The sequence below is a fragment of the Paramisgurnus dabryanus genome, chromosome 23 (assembly GCF_030506205.2).
Source record: "Paramisgurnus dabryanus chromosome 23, PD_genome_1.1, whole genome shotgun sequence".
NCBI lineage: Eukaryota > Metazoa > Chordata > Actinopteri > Cypriniformes > Cobitidae > Paramisgurnus > Paramisgurnus dabryanus.
The window spans coordinates 10,366,250-10,385,063 of record NC_133359.1 but is presented as its reverse complement, the minus strand read 5'-3'; the positions used below and the strand labels follow the sequence as shown (position 1 = coordinate 10,385,063).

Here is an 18,814-nt window from a genome sequence, read left to right as displayed (position 1 = left end):
TATGCAAAAGGTACAAACCCCAAAGTAAATGATGACGCGAGTTATTGTCTCCAACGTAAATCTCTTTTCTTGGATTACAACAAACACACGGATTGTAGGGAACAGTTTACTTCCTGGGATTTGTGATTTAGAGAAGAGTGACATTATCATAATTTCTCCCACTTCAGACTCAGCCTGTAAATTAACTCCTGCTAGCATAGCATTGTGAGCAAATCTTTCAAACATGGTAAGGAGCTTCACATTTCCGGCTGAGGTCAGAGGTATTCAGGCCAATCACAACGTACAGATTAGCTGGCCAATCACAGAGCTTTTCAAATTCGTGCATTTCAGGAAGAGAGTTAAATCTGGAGCTACCAAAATTTACGGTATGTGGAAAAAAATGTGTTTTTTTAACCATAAACCACACAAACACATTGTATTATACCAAATACACAAAATAACGTTGTTTTTAGCAAGATTTAAGATAAGCGGAACCATATAGATTTATATCCTTTTTGTCTTGACGACAAAATTAATGCCATTATGACAATTGTGATAGACTGCCTGTTGAATGCTTAGCAAAGGATGAACAAAGTATAAACATATACCATGTCTCGTGATGGGTGGGATGAGGAGACCGAAGCGCCCTGGTAATAAAGCCGGATTAATAATCATCTAACATAACCGTTCTGTCAGAAGGTCGTACGCTGATTTCCCAGCCATCTGTTTGGACTTACATTGCGTTTTTGGAAGATCTTCCGCCCACCCTGATGCATCGAGTGTTTTTTCGCTGACATGTCACAGCCAAGACATGATTCACTGTCATGGGTCCATATCCAGCATACTGCACTGGCTTGATGAGGCTGCGTATATAGATTACTGTTTATGCAGGTGCAGGATAATAGGGGAACATTGAACAATGGCTGCTGTGTGCAGGTTCAGCAGATCTGTGGCCCCATCAGTCTCCTAACAAGGGTGATGCCTTAGTCTACGATATTAGTAGGAAAACTAACAGCTCAGCACCATAAAAATCCATTTATTCTGTCAAAGCTGTGAAAGGTTAGTAGTACACATTGCGCTATAGTGCTTTTGAGATACGCAAGTTCGATTCTGACCTGCGATTTGCTTTTGGCTAAATGAAAACAGAAAACAATATAACCATTAAATAACTAATTATACAAATATTTTAATGAAATGTCAAGTAAAAATGTAATACCCTGTCTGTGAAATCCCAACGCTATATCATGGCAATCTGTACGTATTTTTTTTACGAGTTTGCTAATTTGTATTAATTCATACGACCACATTCGTACATTGTTGTAAGAATTGTCTTGACCCCTATGACGTTGGGGTGTGGTTTCGTTATTGTTTTATTTATTGCACAATTTACTTCGTACGAAATTCGTCTTAGCCAACTCGTAAAATATGTACGAATTCTCGCGAGGTCAGGCTGGAAGTCTCAATCTATTTATGATATTAGAAGGATCAAAGTTTGATTGATTGATCAATCATTGATTTCACATTGATCTTTGGCATTACTCAGTTATGTTTAAAGATATCAAGATTATATTTACACAGAGTGCAAAATTGTTACATTACGTAGGATGATTTTATGTAATTAAAACATAAATGACAATAAAGGACTTTACACTTCATTGATATTTTACAAATTTTTGTGGTTGTACTATCACGTTTTAGTAAGCTATTTACTTAACTTGTCCTGCAACATATGTGCTATGAATATGAATGATACCTCAAATCATGTGGCTTGTTGGGAAGAGGCAGGCCATAAATTATTCAAGCAATCAGACTCATTATTTTTGCAAGGCAGATAATAAAATTGATGAAAAAATCTTAAAGGAAAGGCGGTAGCTGTGGCACATCTGTAATAAACACAAATATCCGATGTAAGCAACCCAAAACACCAAACACTAGAGGTAATAAACCTAGTTTATCATAATCCTAGTGTTATTGAAAGCCCAGCTGACATTTGTCTTTAACTCTTTGTCCTTCAAACAGGTCAACTGGTGGCAGGAACGTGTGAAATCGTGACCCTGGACAGGGACAGCACTCAGCCAAGGAGGACCATCGCACGGCAGACAGCCAGGTGTGCCTGCAGGAAGGGCCAGATTGCAGGCACTACCCGGGCCAGTCCAGCATGTGTGGATGGTAAGACAGCGCTGGGGGAGGGGGGTTATTGGGGGTATAAGGTGGGAGGGTGCTCATCTAGGCTTTGGTGCCACTGCATGTAAACCCACCAGAACCCAGGGCTTTCAGATTCAAGTCTGATCCTTGAGATTACGCTGCTCAGTGAGTGTGGCTGAGGTGTCACTCACAGGATTTGGATTGTTGCCGTAGGTTACATCAGTGCTCGAGGTCACGTGTACAGAATGTGCTACAAGATGGTGGACACAAGGGAAATTTGGAGTTCGAGGAGATTAGACTGAAGCTGCCTTGTTTTCGGATGTTGTTAAAGTAGGAAAAAGTGTGACAACAAAGTGTGATTTGGAAAACTGTGAACTTTTAATACAAAGTTGAATTATAGCGAACGACTTATATGAAACCACACATCGCAATGAATATGTATGCTTTTACAGTATCCGATGTGACCTGCACTTATCATCACGTGGTCATATGTCGTCCTGTCTACGGTTGCTATGACTCCCATGTAATTTCAGGACATGCTTCTTGAAGTACGAGTTTCTTCATGGCCAGATGAAAGTAGATGTTCTTGGGTAATTGCTTTTGAAAGACACAGTCCATCATGTTTCTGTAACCTTACATCACCTTTACTGGGCGACGCTATTGTAGGCTTGATAGCACATGTCAATCAGTAATGATAAATGGAAAAAAAATATCATATGCAACATAAGATGGAATGCTAATAGAAATGCAATATCAGTCCTTCCAGAAAAATTTGGAGTTTTTTGTATTGCGGGCAAAAATCCTCGATCTTGCAGCACGTTTTCTTAAAAAAGACGATGGAATATGCGAGATATTTGTGCAATTTAATGCGGTGAAACTGCGGGAACTTGCAAAAACTGTAGTTGGATGAAAAAAAGAAAAAAAGTGATTCATCGGGATTGTGGGGTTTGCAGCTTTTTAACTCTTTCACCGCCAGCGTTTTTTTTTAAAAAAGTTGCCAGCCAGCGCATGATTTTCACCAAAGTTTAATGCCTTCCAGAAAATGTTTTTCTTTAAAGATGCAGTTTGTATTATTTTCGCCGCTAGATGGCGCCAGATCAAACAATAACAATGATGTTGTTTACTGACGCTCTGAAGCAGCGTGGAATTATGGGATTTGTAGTCTTTAACTCAACCACTGATGGCCATCAATCAGACGCGAACGAGAAATCACGTAAGGTAATCAAGTCTTATAAATGTTGCGTTTGATGACATCGTTTATTTCATTATGTAAGTTTATATGTGATGTTCAAAACGAAATTGTTAGTCATATTGATATTACAGTATTAGTCCAAATTCGATGGTAAACACAGCACAGAATTAAGTTTTCAACTTACAATCTACAATGATTTTTCACATAATGTATTGACAGTACAAATCTTATTGTGAAGTGTCTTAAAATGACCATTTATATTGCTGTACAATACCTTTGATGTGCATATCGTCCGCGGGAAGACGCGCTGATTACAATCTACACACTAATGTTGTGATCAATATAATAGCATACGTTTTTTGAAGGGTTACGAATCAAAACAACTCACCCATCGCGTAAAACACAAGCAGGATCAGAATCTCGGTCTAGTTAAATGTTGTCGTGAAGCTCTTTCCATCCAGATAATGCAACAACAAATTGATCCTCTCTCGTTTTGTTCCAAACTCTTCTTGGGTCGTTTGGTTGGCCCGTACGCTTACAGGAGCTGACACAACCAGCGGCAGACGGTACAGAGATATCCATAAGTTCATAAGCAAGCGCGTAGCCCGACAGGCGCTATCGCATAGTTCCGCATTTGTCCACAACACTGGCTCGCTGCGTCCGAAAACTCAAGGCAGTGAGGACTTGTTGCCTCGCTGCCTCTTGAGGAAATGACTTCGGCCTCGGAGGCCTGAAGGCCACTCAGAGAAAGGCTTTCCGACGCACTTCAAAGGCAGCGTGTTTGAAATATAAACAGAGAGCGCCTTTGTGATAACTTATCACATATTTGAAAACTACAATACTAATTTCTCGCTAGAAATGCAATTAAAATGCTTAAAAAGTGAAAATATACGTTTATTTTCACTAAATTTGTGCTCCAGCTGCTTCCTTGGCTGCCATTTTATTTTTTCGAGCTCGACCAGTGTTGTCATGTGGTTTACGTCAGTAAAGGCGGTGACAAAGGGTCACATGGATATTAACGTCATTGACAGGAGACTGCACTGCCCCGTGTCAATGTTTTGAATGGAAATTTTCTCATGATTTACAAGTAGTTGAAAACATTACAGATATTGATGGTAATCAGCTGGACAAAATATATAACACTGGCCTAGTGGTTTTTGGACATTTTACTGCAAATATCTTACAAATTGCACCTTTAAATATATAAACATACAATATACCAAATGAAAGAACAGACCCTCTGCTTTCAAACAAAAAAAACCCGTTTCATCCTACCTTCAGTGGTTCTTTTGTAATCAGCTATTGAATATGGGTAGGTTTCTGCAAAAACACCACATTTTGAGCAAAAAGCAGAGATAATTCCATTTTTGTGACGGACTTTTCATAGAGATCCCATTCAGAGCGATCTTTAAAACAGACACGGACATGCAGCCGCTTGCCATAGGGCAATACTTCCGGGTTTAAAAAGTTGGGGAAGGGCGTCACCTGGTGGATAATAGCGGCATTGCGGAAAGACTGAAAATCTCGTCATTGGCAGGGAAGCGTTTTCTTTTAATTGACGAGAAATCTCGTCAATGGCGGTGAAAGAGTTGATGATGTTCACATCGCGTAATTACGTCACTTCCCATGGCAACAGGGGACATGGCTGCGCTTGTGTGAAGGAAATTCGACAACTTTGCTAAGATATATGTGACTTTTTGCTACGAAAATGCAAGGATTCTGAAATCATGCAAGCCCTGCATATTTTGCACGCGAAAATCTTCAATTTATGCGGTGAAAGTGTGGCATATTTTTAAAAAATGCGGCCCCCGCATAAATATGCAGACTTTGGCTGATTATGCATTGAATCATGTGATCGCATAATCGGGTGATTCCAATTTTTTTGCACATATAAGATTAAGGTCTGAACTTACTATAACCATTATTTTTAGAGGATTTAAAAAATGAAGAATATAATTATAATTTTTTTTAGATTATCATTATACAAATTATCATTACCACAACATGATATTACATTAAGTATATGCATTTACAAACTCATGTTTTGGTAATGAGAACTAAAAAGTTGTCTAGGTACTATGACAAACAAAAATGTAACTTTTATCTGAAGAGAAAAAATAAGAACTGCTTACCTGGTAGCCATCTTGAGTGTCACAATCAATTATGTCCCTTCCAACAATTATTATTTTTTGAATATGTTAGTTCCTTGAGGGCTTAAACAATGATTGAAAATTGTTGCGGAGGATGAGAAAATTGGTCTTGGACACATTTATATACCTTATTATTGTCTCTACATTTACCAATGATCACCAAATACCACGTTTCTTTACTGTAAATGTTTATAGTATAACATGCACTGAAGCTTTTTTTATTTTTATAATTATAAATATTTCCATGTCAAAAAACCCTAATCCAGTCATGGACATGTTGTTGAACATTTTCCCCTTAAATGTGGAAAAAACTACAAAATTGCTTTGTATGATATCATTTGAAATCAAGTGCAAAATAGTACATGAAAATATGTTTTTAACTGTATGCTTCTTATTTTGATAGCATTTAATTTTTTTATCAAAATGTTTCATGACAACTCACAAGTCTAATTTCGCGAGAATCACCCAATTGCGTTTTTCTGGAGGGACTGCAATATACAGAAAATCGTAACACCTAAAACCAAACTTTGGCTGAATCATAATTATTTTTTCCTGTTATTGGCAAAAATCCCTGACAGTAAAAATCAGTCACTCTATGTTGGCATTTTATAACTAGATAGCCGGATTAAATTTGTCTGTCAGTACAAGAAGAGCTTGAGAGGGTTTGGCCTTTTAATAATTTAATAATAGTCAATACAATCCAACTTGAAATATAAGTTTAAACCTTAAGACGGATATCATTTAATTCAATCTATTCAACTGGCAATGTGAAGACTATAAAGAGAACAATAAAGAGAATTAGCTTAACTACAAACATATACATTTCTCAGTATTTCCTCAGTCTTGTGTGCCGTTTAACTATTTACACCACTTGCTTTAATTACATGCAATTCGGCCCTCCAAATATCTGCGACTATTAAAGAAATATTGATTTCCTGACGGTTTTCTTTCGGGGATAAAAAGCATCTGCTAAATACAGTGGGCGGATAAAGCTCCATCTATTCTACGAGTAAATGAGAGAAGGATGTTGTTTATCTTGGTCCGTGCCCTGTGGCTGTATCTGATGAAAGGCAGGTTATCAGAGAGACATTTTGATACGGAGGAAGAAAGAATACCCAGCATGTCTGCCATTATATTCTAAAACTTTCTGGCAGGTTCAGCAACATAAGAGCAGGTGCTGTGTAAACAAGTCCCGCTGTCGGAGGGCAAACAAGCTTAGCACAGATCATGATGGTATTTTGCAAACAGGATGGCAGTATTTTGAAGACCAGGATAGCAGGATAGATAGCTGTGGACTGTGTATCATATTTATGTACTATATTTTAGGGCTGGGCAGTATAAAGAGTTTTAGAAATATATTGGTATTTTCCCAGTGGGATACGGGATAAGTACGGGATAATCGGAATACGGTCTGATATGACAGAAGCTCTGCCAGAAATGTGCACTGAGGTCAGGCGTAAGCTTTCCAACCAGTTTGCATGTTGAACAGCTGTATATTTTATTTTTAAACAGAGAGGAAAACCTTGCCTTTGAATCTTATTTTCATCATACGCTGTTTTAATAGAGAGACTTTTACCTGCATGTAAACATTTATTCCATTTTGTAGAAAATACAGAGATATGTTTCAAATATTGCCATTCATCCTATTATTACTGAGATATGAATTTCGGTCAATATCGCCCAGCCCTATACTGTATATCACACAGGATCTCACAAGAAACAACATCCTTTGGCATGAATCCAGGCTGAAAGGATCTATAATTCATGTTTGTATCATAATTAAAATTTTACTAAACCAGTACACTGACAATCCAACTATAGCTGCAAACTGACTGCATGTTAAAAGAGTGGTTAAAATACACAACAGAGGAAAACATTCCTGCTTTTATTTCGGGTAATGAGAGCAAGATAATTTAAAGGTCACATAACACACGCTGTTTTGCTTATCTCATGTTAATCTTCTTGAGTACCTATAGCAGGGGTCTCCAACCTTTTGGGCTACCACAATGGATAAAACAATTTGGAGGGATACTTTTTTGATATAGTCTACTCAAAACTTTTACTATTTTATATTACTTGTTGATATGTTTTATCACTGTTTAAAATGTTAACATACATAAAGAAGCCAAGCTAATATAAAAAATATCTAATAAATAAAAAAAATTAAAAATCGAGGCTATTAACAGAATGTGCTTTGGCGGGCAACTCACAGACTCTGTGCGGGCACCATGTTGGAGACCACTGACCTATAGAGTAGTATTGCATCCTTCATATATCCAAACAGTCTTTAGTTTTATAAAATTTGTAAAAGACAGATCAGCTGTACCGATTCTTTCTGAATAAATCTGAGCTCCTGGAGCCATACAGCCTTTGAATCTTATCCAGGAATGCAGCTCTTAAACACTAGCCAACAAAACACAGACATTTGATGCAGTTTTACTTACCGCCTGCGACTTATGACCTGGTTTCATTGCAATGAAAACCAGTGTTAAACAAACACACACGCACAACTCCGCTGCTACCCTAAATAGGGCTATTTACACTTTCCATAAGGCTGGGTCTTTGGGAAGCTAAACAAGCTTAAATTTCCCTCACAAAATCATGATACTTCTTTGGTGATGTTGATGTCATGTCAGCTCTTGTTTGGTGTGTGCGTGCACTATTCTGGTTAATGTGCCTATATAAGGAATTCTACTCTACTCCCTGCACTAAAATTGCCCATAAATGGAATAAAGCAAGATCGTTAAGTATAAATCTTTTATGCTTAAAAAAAACTTTCCAAAACCTTGGCGAAGTGCATTTGGCCCAGAAATAGTAGCTAACTTTGCTTAGCATGAGGAATCCAGCTTTTAAACACTAGCTGCGTTTACATCGACAATTGTAATCGGTTTAAATAAAAAAGTTCCATGTAAACACCTCAATCAGAATAAAATTTTTTATTAAAAATGTAATCGGTTTGAGAGGGGTGGTTTATACCTTTTGTAATCTGCCCAAAGGGACATGTAAATACTTGATCGGGTTGATAACTGACACTGGAATGCTCTGCGCATGTGCAATCTTCTTCTTTTCTTTTTAAAATGGTGGTTGCATTTTCGCCATCTACTGGACTGGAGTGTGGAGCATATGCAATGACTTAGAATTGGCGTAATGATGCAAAAAAACGCGAGCTTTTGTTGTTGAAGAATGTCACATGAAGTGATTGTCTTGTCATTCTTAAATTTTCCCAATCCTCTGTAAAGTGATATGAGACAGCATTGTCCGGAAAGTCCGTGATTTATACTAGAGATCCATCGATAGGTTTTTTTGGGCCGATACCGATTTAAACAGACAACTTCTGGCCGATACCGGTGCCGATACCGATATTAAACACTTGTATACAATACTATACAGTTGGTCTAAACGATTTTAATCCAGCATTTCAACAATTCAGGTAATTATATTTTTAAGGAGGAAAGACGCAGTCTCACCAGTTATCTCGGTCGCGACGACGTCACATTTATTATTGTGCCAGCCAGATGTGCTTGTGTTCACTTCACTGGTACAGCGGATGCTTTCGCCGAGAAGTTGGACAGAAAGAAACAGAAACTAAAGAGAATGAACGAGGCAAAGCAATGCGCAGGTACGTCCGACAAGAACCTTGAAGTTGTTTTAGTACCAAAAAGAGGATCTTATTCTGGATCTTATCCCTTCCAAAAGGATTTTTAGCACAGGGGGAAAAATTGGCTGCGTCCAAATAACCACACTTGGTGTCTTTGCACTTGACCACTTGACTACTTACATTACGTTTTCCTGTATTTGGTCCAAGTTTTCCAGTGGGCGTGAAGATTAAGCGTGTATGAAAATGTATTCACCTGATGGACATTCACGCCGCCAGCAAAAGTGTAAAAAAAAACGCTCTGACGCTCGAATGCATTCTCTGGAATCCTCTCAAGCGGAGGTTTCCGCCTTCTGATTGGTTGCCCCCCCCCCCCTTTAAGTTACATTTCCCATAGAAAAGATTTCTGCTAGACATTAAGTGGATAGCAAATAGATATGTTTGCTAATGGCTCCTGCTTCTCAGATATTACTCCTAAATCAATGTTACATTAGCCTACTGACTGTGAACATTTGCTCATGTGTCTCTTTTAATTCTTTAGAAATTTTAGGACAGAATCTAAGAAAAAAATTAGATTAGTTTCAAAACCCAAGAAAGAGCCACCTATCGGTAATGTTTGTCTTCTGGATCTTGATATTGTTTGATTACCTGGTGGTTTGATGAAGATGTTTTTATGTAGAACTGAATAATTTTCTGTCCTTCTAAGAAATCAGAGATTAATTTGAGACTTCTATTAAATCTCATAACCGTCGATAAAAAGATCTACTGTATGGGATCAGCAAATGAAACATTACCATGTTCATTATCAAATTTTTATGTAGAACAGAATAAAATTGGCCTAGAAATATCTGGCATCCATATCCAACTGAAAAACAAACAGAATGCGAGACAGCTCCAGCTTGTTGGGACACAGAGGGATTCTGCCTGGAAGCGGGGTAGAAAATGACAGCAACAGAGCTGTATTCCCGCAGCTGGTGGTAACACCGAGGTAAGAGCCAACAGCTGGAATATGTCCTGAAATGCATCCCGAATGTCAGGGGAAGGGGAGCATTTTTTAACAATTAGACAAGGTGATCGTCGGGCAGGTGTCAGGATAATCAAGTCTTCCTCATCGAGCACCGGCATTAATTCTACATCTTTGGCTCGAAAATCGAAATCATAATGTCAGCCCAAGGATTAGTTATGTTTCCCTGAGTCACACAGCTCAGATGGATGTGATAGGTCAGGGCTGACCCCAGGCAGTGAATCCAGAAGCATCTGCTGATATCGTGGGTGTCTTCTGCGCTATGCGGCAGCATTACAAATGGGATACTGGCTCCTAAAAAACATTTGGGAGTGGCTAGAGAAGTTTTACCCCATCGATCAACAACCCAGAGTCGAGATGGAACTCACTTGAGTTCATTTGGGGATTATCATGTCAAGATACAAGATATAGAATAGCAGTGTTTACGCTCCTTACATTTTAATGCAGGTTGCAGCTCTTGTAAGGTAATAATTTGTAAGCTAGAGGTTTCTTAAAGAAACAACAACAACAAGTATGTACTGGATGCTTTGTTCTGTGCAATTACTGTAAAAAGAGAGACTGGAGCCTTCAAAAATGCAGCACCGTAGGGTATATCATAAAAATTGTCAGTCAGTATCAAAACATTTCTTTTGTATCTTAAATTAAAAATGAATGCACCAAGTAAACAACCTTTACTTTCCTTTTAAAGCTCAAAGCTCCCATTTGCTGTAATTGCCAACAAATTTTCTCCTTTTCTGTTTGACAAAAGAAAGGCAATCACGCTGATTTGGAACTGGTTTGGAGTTAGATCAATTTTGGGTAAAAATAACCTACTAATATGCCTAAAGGTGAAATCACACAAACTAAGGGGTCGTGTAAGGAAACATTTGACAAAAACATATTAGAATCTTCAGAAGAAACAGTTGGAGCTCAGACGTTACATGTAAAAGAAACAGCATGCGCAAAGCACACCCCCTAAATAAATACAGAGACTTGACATAAGTGGTCCCACTAGAAACTAATTATATAATACATCCTCTGTGTTTCCACAACGCTCTGAAAATTTGCATGCACTATGATAAAGTGTCTGCAGGTGTGAGTACGCGCTTTCTGCACATGAAAACATAGATTACACTGACTCTATGTACTGACTCCTCATATTTTATTGTACACAAACATCCTCTGTAACTTTAATTTTGTTTTCTAAAATCAATTAAACCAAACAGGCCCATTTTTATAAATTAATAAATTCATTAGATTCATTTACAGTATTTGGCGATAAGCTTTGTTTTGCATAGGTGCTATTAAAGCAGCTTTGCAGCAGGCGAGCATATTTAAATATTTAATGCATTTTTAAATAAAAATTTAAATATCATTTCTTTTATTAAACTATGTCACAATGCACATTGTCATTAAGCCAATGTAAGCTTTGAGATCACAAAGTTGAGCATGAAAAGATTTTTAATACAGGTTCAGCATGCGAGTCAAATGTGAATTGAAGTCAAGGAGATTCAAACTTGTGAATTTATGAGCAACTTGAGCAAAATTCCTACATGAACTTACAGTAATTTACAGTAATTGGTGATAAGCTTTGTTTTGCATGGGTGCTATTAAAGCGACATGCTAAGCGATGAATTAAGCAGTGTTTCTGTTTTTGCAGCAGGCAGGCATATTTAAATATTTAATGCATTTTTTAAATAAAAATGTAAATATCATTTCTTTTATTAACCTCTGGACGCACACTACCTCGGGAGCGGAAAGACGTCAGTTTTTTTAACGCTGCTAACAATATATATATAGCATACTGTCTACAAACAATAATAATATTAACATTACTATACATCGTTTAAAAGGTCTACGGGTTTAGCATCAGTGTATGGTCTCTGTTTTGAGATACAGATGCTCTAGCATCATAAATATAGTATTTTGTTACAGAAGTCCAGATGACAACATGCAAAATATAAACGGGACTCCTTACCTTTGTGTTGATATAACGATCTCGAATCGAATCCAGTCTGTTTCAGATGTGTGAATAACCCAAATGAAGTACATCCAATGACCATTTTTGTCCACAAATGCGTATTATCCGTGTATTGTCCATTGTTTACATCAGATTTCACATGCACGTCTTGTAATCGAATATAATATACAATCTGAGGACTATTTACATCGTAACACTTGTATATGAGATTACACTCGCGTTCAAAACCAGCAGACAAACTTTGTTTCTAAAAGTAGTCGGGAATATAATACATAATATCCAAAAAGCACTAAATATTGTGACGTCATCTGACTCGCTCGTTCCTCCAATGATTTCATGGAAAATATTGATTGACAAAACGTGTAGCCAATTAGATACCGAATCCAACGATCTTTGTGTGACGTTTTATTTCCTGGTGTGGAAACGGCATTTTATACGCTTACATAAGATAAATAATAATAAGAACAAACGTGTATGCATGTAAACAAAAGACTTTTATTTTGGGGCTGACTGGCACTTAGAAAAGGCACTAGTCTTACAAAAACTCTTGCAAGAACCTCATTTTTGGGCCTATTGACTTCAAACGTGAAATATAACTTCTATAGACTTGTGGCTTTGGCATCATTGCATTTCTAGGTTTCACACACATATTTATCATTAAGATTTGTAGTTTTAAAAAAGATGTTATGCAAAAACATTTTATTACAATGTACTTCAGCCTCTCTAACTTTTTTAATTTGTATCTTAAAATAATTTTGAAACCTGTTGATACCACAGTTATGCTTATACTCTAAATGGTTTAGTAAAAACAGCCCTTTTAGTGAAAGTAGGTTTTTTCATGGTTTGGGCCAGTGTGGGGCTGCTTTTCAAGACGTTAAACTATGTTACAATGCACATTGTCATTAAGTCACTGTAAGCTTTGAGATCACAAAGTTGAGCACAGAAATAGTTTTAATACAGGTTCAGCATGCAAGTTAAATGTGAATTGAAGTCAAGGAGATTCAAACTTGTAAATTTATGAGCAACTTGAGCAAAATTTCTACATGAACTTACATCAATTTACATTAATTTACAGTATTTGGTGATAAGCTTTGTTTTGCATGGGTGCTATTAATGCAACTTGCGCAAGTTATGCAGTGTTTCTGTTTTTGCAGCAGGCGAGCATATTTAGATATTTAATGCATTTTTTTATTAAAATTTTAATAAAATTTATTTTATTAAACTGTGTTACAATGCACATTGTCATTAAGTCACTATAAGCTTCGAGATCCCAAAGTTGAGCATGAATTTTTTTTTTAAGGTTCAACATGCGCTTCAAACTTGTGAATTTATGAGCAACTTGAGCAAAATTCCTACATGAACTAGGCTGCACTAGTGTTGTTTGTTTTTAGTGCGACTCATGAAAACAATGCAATAGCAAGAAATGTTGTCTTGGCTTTATTTCACAGCACAGAGTTTTTTATCTTTTTATCTCATCGCATAAAACTCGCACTGCATTCCGGGTAATCAAACAATAGTGTCATGTCAACAATAGATGGAAAATATTAGCTGTTTTTCCGTGTCACATCAAATTCATTATCTATGCGATTTATGACATCCTTAAATTCCCACATTTCTTCTCACTGATGGCGTTATAGTGAGGCTTCGGATTGTGAACAGAAGGGCCTTGGGCTTAGAAACGGTTTGATTTGCAAGCTCATGAATTAATTAGAAAGAAAAACATGTGTTACTTGTAAATTATGGACATTTCCTTGTTTAAGGAATGCTGTTTGGAATACGATTCCTGAAATCACTCAACCTGTATCTGCGGTAGTATGGACAGATGTTTGATGCTCTCCTCTATGCCAAACTTCTGAGTAATCGTACTCTACTGCAATGAGAAGCCCATCTCATTTATTGTCCTGATAAATCTTGAGTCGGTCTCTGCATGGGCCATCAGTCACGGCTAAAGTCTTAACTAGGCCAGGCATGACAGAGCCTTGAGGACAGGACCCACCTTTTATCAGAACATAATGAACATTTTACAAGTCAAATTTAGGCTTGTTTGGAAAATGAATTTTGGATTTTGAAAATAACAGTGCTTGCAGGACAGTATTTATCATTTATATTATGAAGCAGATCGAATCTAAATTTTCATTGCATGATATGAACACGTGTTTGTACATTTTATATTAATGCTGTAAGCTTATGGCTTAGTAACCGCAAACAGCCTACAGTTTGATAAACAAACTATATTACTTAATTAGTAATTATATTCATATTTAAAACTCATTACATGTGGAAGAATGTTTATTCTAAATAATAAATATAATAATATCGCTGTCTTATATCATATTGATGTTACCACCATTTTATATCCCCCATTGACTTAATTACAATCTTCATCATCCAAAATAACATCATTGTAATGTTTGCATACTAAATTGATTTTTTTGCATAATGAGATTTATTCAGATTTATTTATCTTGCATCTATTTAACCATATATAGTCACAAAAAAACTTTTAGCTGCCTCAGAGGGCACCGATATTTCCTTTATGAATTGCAAATGTAGTTTATTTTTATTATATTGAATTATTATGATCAATAAACCTTTGATTGTTAGTATAAAGTGCAGAACCCCTGCTGACAAGCCACAATGAGATATTTTGTTTTGCAGGAAGAATCAGGAGAAGATTTTGGGAGAGATGCATGCCATCTGTATAAATGAAGAAACATGCAGTTCACAAATAAGAATTTATTTTGGTATTTGTTATATTATTGCCTTTTTCAACATCAGGCACTGCGTGCAAATACTTACAATATACTGATTATAATACAAGTGATTCAATTTCCAGCGTCTTCAATAAGACAGGATTGTGTTCTTCATCCAGACAGGATTGTGTTTTGAATTTGTGATGGCAATCTGCTATTATTTACTGCTTCTTATAAGATGTTTTTATTTAGCATTGGATATATGAACAAATCAGTCTTTTGTAGCTTATACAGTATAATTTGGGTTGTCAGTAAATAGCTTCTATATTACTTCTGGGCCTTTTTGTTCAACAACTCTAAAGTTGAAAAACTGAAGCTTTGATGTATTGATTCACAAGCACTTTGTGCTCCCTGTCACAGCGCGGTTGCCATCAGATGAATGACAATCTTTAAGCTGTACCAAGAGATGGAGGACAGCTCATTACAGAGGAAGTCTGAAACCTAACCGTGTTGTCTGTTGACAGGACAATACTTAACTGTTGTCTGCTGACTTCTTTAAAGAATTAAAATCTTTTTGACGATCTGTCACGCATCATTAAAGTCTGCTGTGAATTGACATTGCATGAGAGATGGGGACCAAATGATCAACGACCTCAAAGTGCCTCACAACACGCAAGTTACCACACAGAATAAAACAAATGATCTAAAGTCTTATAAGTGTTGCCTAGCAACCACTTAGTACACCTTAGCAACTGCTTATTATCTCTTAGTATCACTTATCAGTTTCACCCTATTATGCTGTATAGATCTTAAAATATTCATAATATGTAAGGCCTGTACAAACTTCAGGGCTTTTAAAACGGTTTAAAGCTTTGTAAAGCCAAAGATCTGTGTCTCAAAATTAGTTAAAGTTACAAACAATATTTCTGTAACCAAATTATGGACAACTTTTAACCATGCTGAATTAAATCCTGATGTTTTCGTACAATCATGTCTTATAAATAAAATGTTTCTCTTAAATATTGATCAATTAATTTAAAATTTGAAAAACAAAACAAAAAAATGCACCAGACTGTCGTCGTGTCGCATGCTAATGTAAAAACATAGATAACAGCACCACCGCCTGCAACCTACGGTTTTGTGAATCATGGCTACGAAATGAAGACGTACCAAATTTGCATGAAAGGCTCTTTTATTTGTCGTTATGGCCCGGGGCATAACTGTGAATACTAATGTTAGAGATTAGTAGATGAAGCTAGTCCCCAGAGTAGTCGCTGTGAGGGAAATATTCACTACATATAACAAACTACTTCAGTTTGTAAGCCATCTCCGAAACTATTTTTTACCTTTAAGGACGTGCCTCTAACTTCGGCGAGAATGACATTTCGCCTCTTTTGTTTCACCATTTGTATCTTCTTGTTCTCGGCGCACTTTGTTAGCCTCCTTCGAATCGTACAGCGCTGCCACCCTGATATTTATGTACGTTTGCTTCCTTGGGTTATATTTCACTCTGATTATCATTTCCTCTACCTCACAATCGCACTCTCGTTCTCTCTGCCTTTCATTTTCTCTCTGTTTTCCTTCCACCCGCCCTTTCTTCTCTCTCTAAGGGCCAATTGGGGTGTCATGGTATGCAAATGAACATGTAAGGGTGCCCTAGATATTATAAATAGACATTTAAGTTTGATTAAGTACAAAAACAATCTTACCTCAGGAAAAAAAAACTCTGCGTTGGACCTCTGTTTCAAAGAGAAAGGCTCAGGATATTAGGTCAAGTGCGGGATCTCGTTTCTTTCATTCGTATTTGCTTTTGTTATATGAAATGTTCTTACGTTTACGAGTCTTGACCTGCGAGTTTATTGCAGTAATATGAATTTCTACAGGCATTTTATATCTGCTTATTGGTAAATAGGACTTAGTCTTCATGGCAATATAATAAAAGACTAAAATTGGTTTATTTAGAAGAAGATTTTTAATTTATTTGTATTTTTACTTAAGGTGCACCAAAGGGCTGGGGTTAAAACTGGCACAGTACTTTCTAAATACACTAGTGTGCACAGTGCATTTTGCATAAGAATATATACAGTATTGTGCAAAATTCTTAGGCAACCACCACCAGACTTGTTGTTTTAGAAATTTTAATGTCCATCCATATTTATTTTTCAATCTATTTTAATAAGATACAAACAGAAAATACATTTTTTTTTCAGGACTAAATGTCTTCTTTAGGCATTGTTAGTGTTTAGTGTGACCTCTCTTGGCATTAAACACATCTTGAGCGTTTATGAGCAGAATTAAGTAAAAAAACAAATTTCTTTAAAATTAGAAATTAGAATTTAATTTTATTTAGGTTTAAGAGATCCTGCAGTTTTCTGTTACTGCTCAAGTGGAAGGGGAGTTTACTCTAAATACTTGACACATCAGTTTACATTTTTATACAGTTTTTAATACTACATACACATTTCCTGTATTTTAAAGATGTATTCTATTAAAGAGACTGAGAAACAATTATATATGACCACTATAACATTGCAAAAACAACAAATATAAATCGGGCATGGTGACTTAAAGGAATAGTCTACTCATTTTCAATATTAAAATATGTTATTACCTTAACTAAGAACTGTTGAATCATCCCTCTATCATCTGTGTGTGTGCACGTAAGCGCTGGAGCGCGCTGCGACGCTACGATAGCATTTAGCTTAGCCCCATTCATTCAATGCTGCCATTTAGAGATAAAGTTAGAAGTGACCAAACACATCAACGTTTTTCCTATTTAAGACAAGTAGTTATACGAGCAAGTTTGGTGGTACAAAATAAAACGTAGCGCTTTTCTAAGCGGATTTAAAAGAGGAACTATATTTTATGGCGTAATAGCACTTTTGGGAGTACTTCGACTCGCCTGAAAAGTCCGCTCCCCTTCTCACTCTCATAATGGGAGAGGGAGGGTGTTACTGCGCCAAGTCGAAGTACTCCCAAAAGTGCTATTACATCATAAAATATAGTTACTCTTTTAAATCCGCTTAGAAAAGCGCTATGTTTTATTTTGTGCCACCAAACTTGCTCGTATAACTACTCGTCTTAAATAGGAAAAACGTTGATGTGTTTGGTCACTTCTAACTTTATCTCTAAATGGTACCATTGAATGAATGGGGCTAAGCTAAATGCTATCGTAGCGTCGCAGCGCGCTCCAGCGCTTACGTGCACACACACAGATGATAGAGGGATGATTCAACAGTTCTTAGTTAAGGTAATAACATATTTTAATATTGAAAATGAGTAGACTATTCCTTTAAGACTTTTACACAGTACTGAATATATATATACACATATATACATAATATTTTCTTATTGTATAGAGTTGTTTAAAAATAATGCATGAAGAAAAGAAATTTTCTTATTCTCTATCATTTCTTGATCCTAATATATATTTTCTTCGAACAGCTCAAATCGTGAGGAACAGACAGTGGTGTGAGATGATGCCATGTTTGGATGATGAAGGCTGTGACCTCTTGGTAAACAGGACAGGCTGGACGTGTGCACAGCCAAGCGGCCGAGTGAAAACCACCACAGTAAGTGGCGTAAATCTTTCAATAAAAAATAACAGAAATTTAGGACTTACTGAAATGTTGAGCTGCTTGTCAAAAACACAGTTATGTGCACTGAACCCTTTATAGATATCACTTTAGAAATGCTGGGTTGGGTAAAATATGGACAAACCCAAATGCTGGTTTAGAGAGCTCATATGGTCTGATTTACGATTTTACATTTCCTTTGCTGTGTAAGTGTGTATTAGTATATGTTAACGATATGCAAAAGATAAATCTCTATTTTTGGACTAAAACAAACACACCGATTGTAGGCAACAGTTTACTTTTGGGATTGTTGACGTAGACAACACTGACATTATCATAATTCCTCCCGCTTTGGACTCACAGCTTGTAAGTTGACTCCTGTTAGCAATGCATTGTGACCGAATCTTTTAAACATGGTAAGGAGCGTCACATTTTCGGCTAACGTCAGAGGTATTCAGGCCAATCACAACGTACAGATTAGCTGGCCAATCAGGGACACAG

General features: G+C 36.7%; 1 protein-coding gene across 2 annotated transcripts in view; it reads left to right on the top strand.

The window, feature by feature from the left end:
• The window catches only part of tafa5b (TAFA chemokine like family member 5b), a 49,356-nt gene that overhangs the window by 28,291 nt on the left and 2,251 nt on the right, over positions 1-18,814 (top strand). For both annotated transcript variants that reach the window (XM_065291978.1, XM_065291979.1), the window contains exons 2-3: positions 1,999-2,148; positions 18,183-18,310. In XM_065291978.1, coding sequence (XP_065148050.1) covers positions 1,999-2,148; positions 18,183-18,310 — 278 coding nt within the window. The remainder of the gene's footprint in view (positions 1-1,998; positions 2,149-18,182; positions 18,311-18,814) is intronic.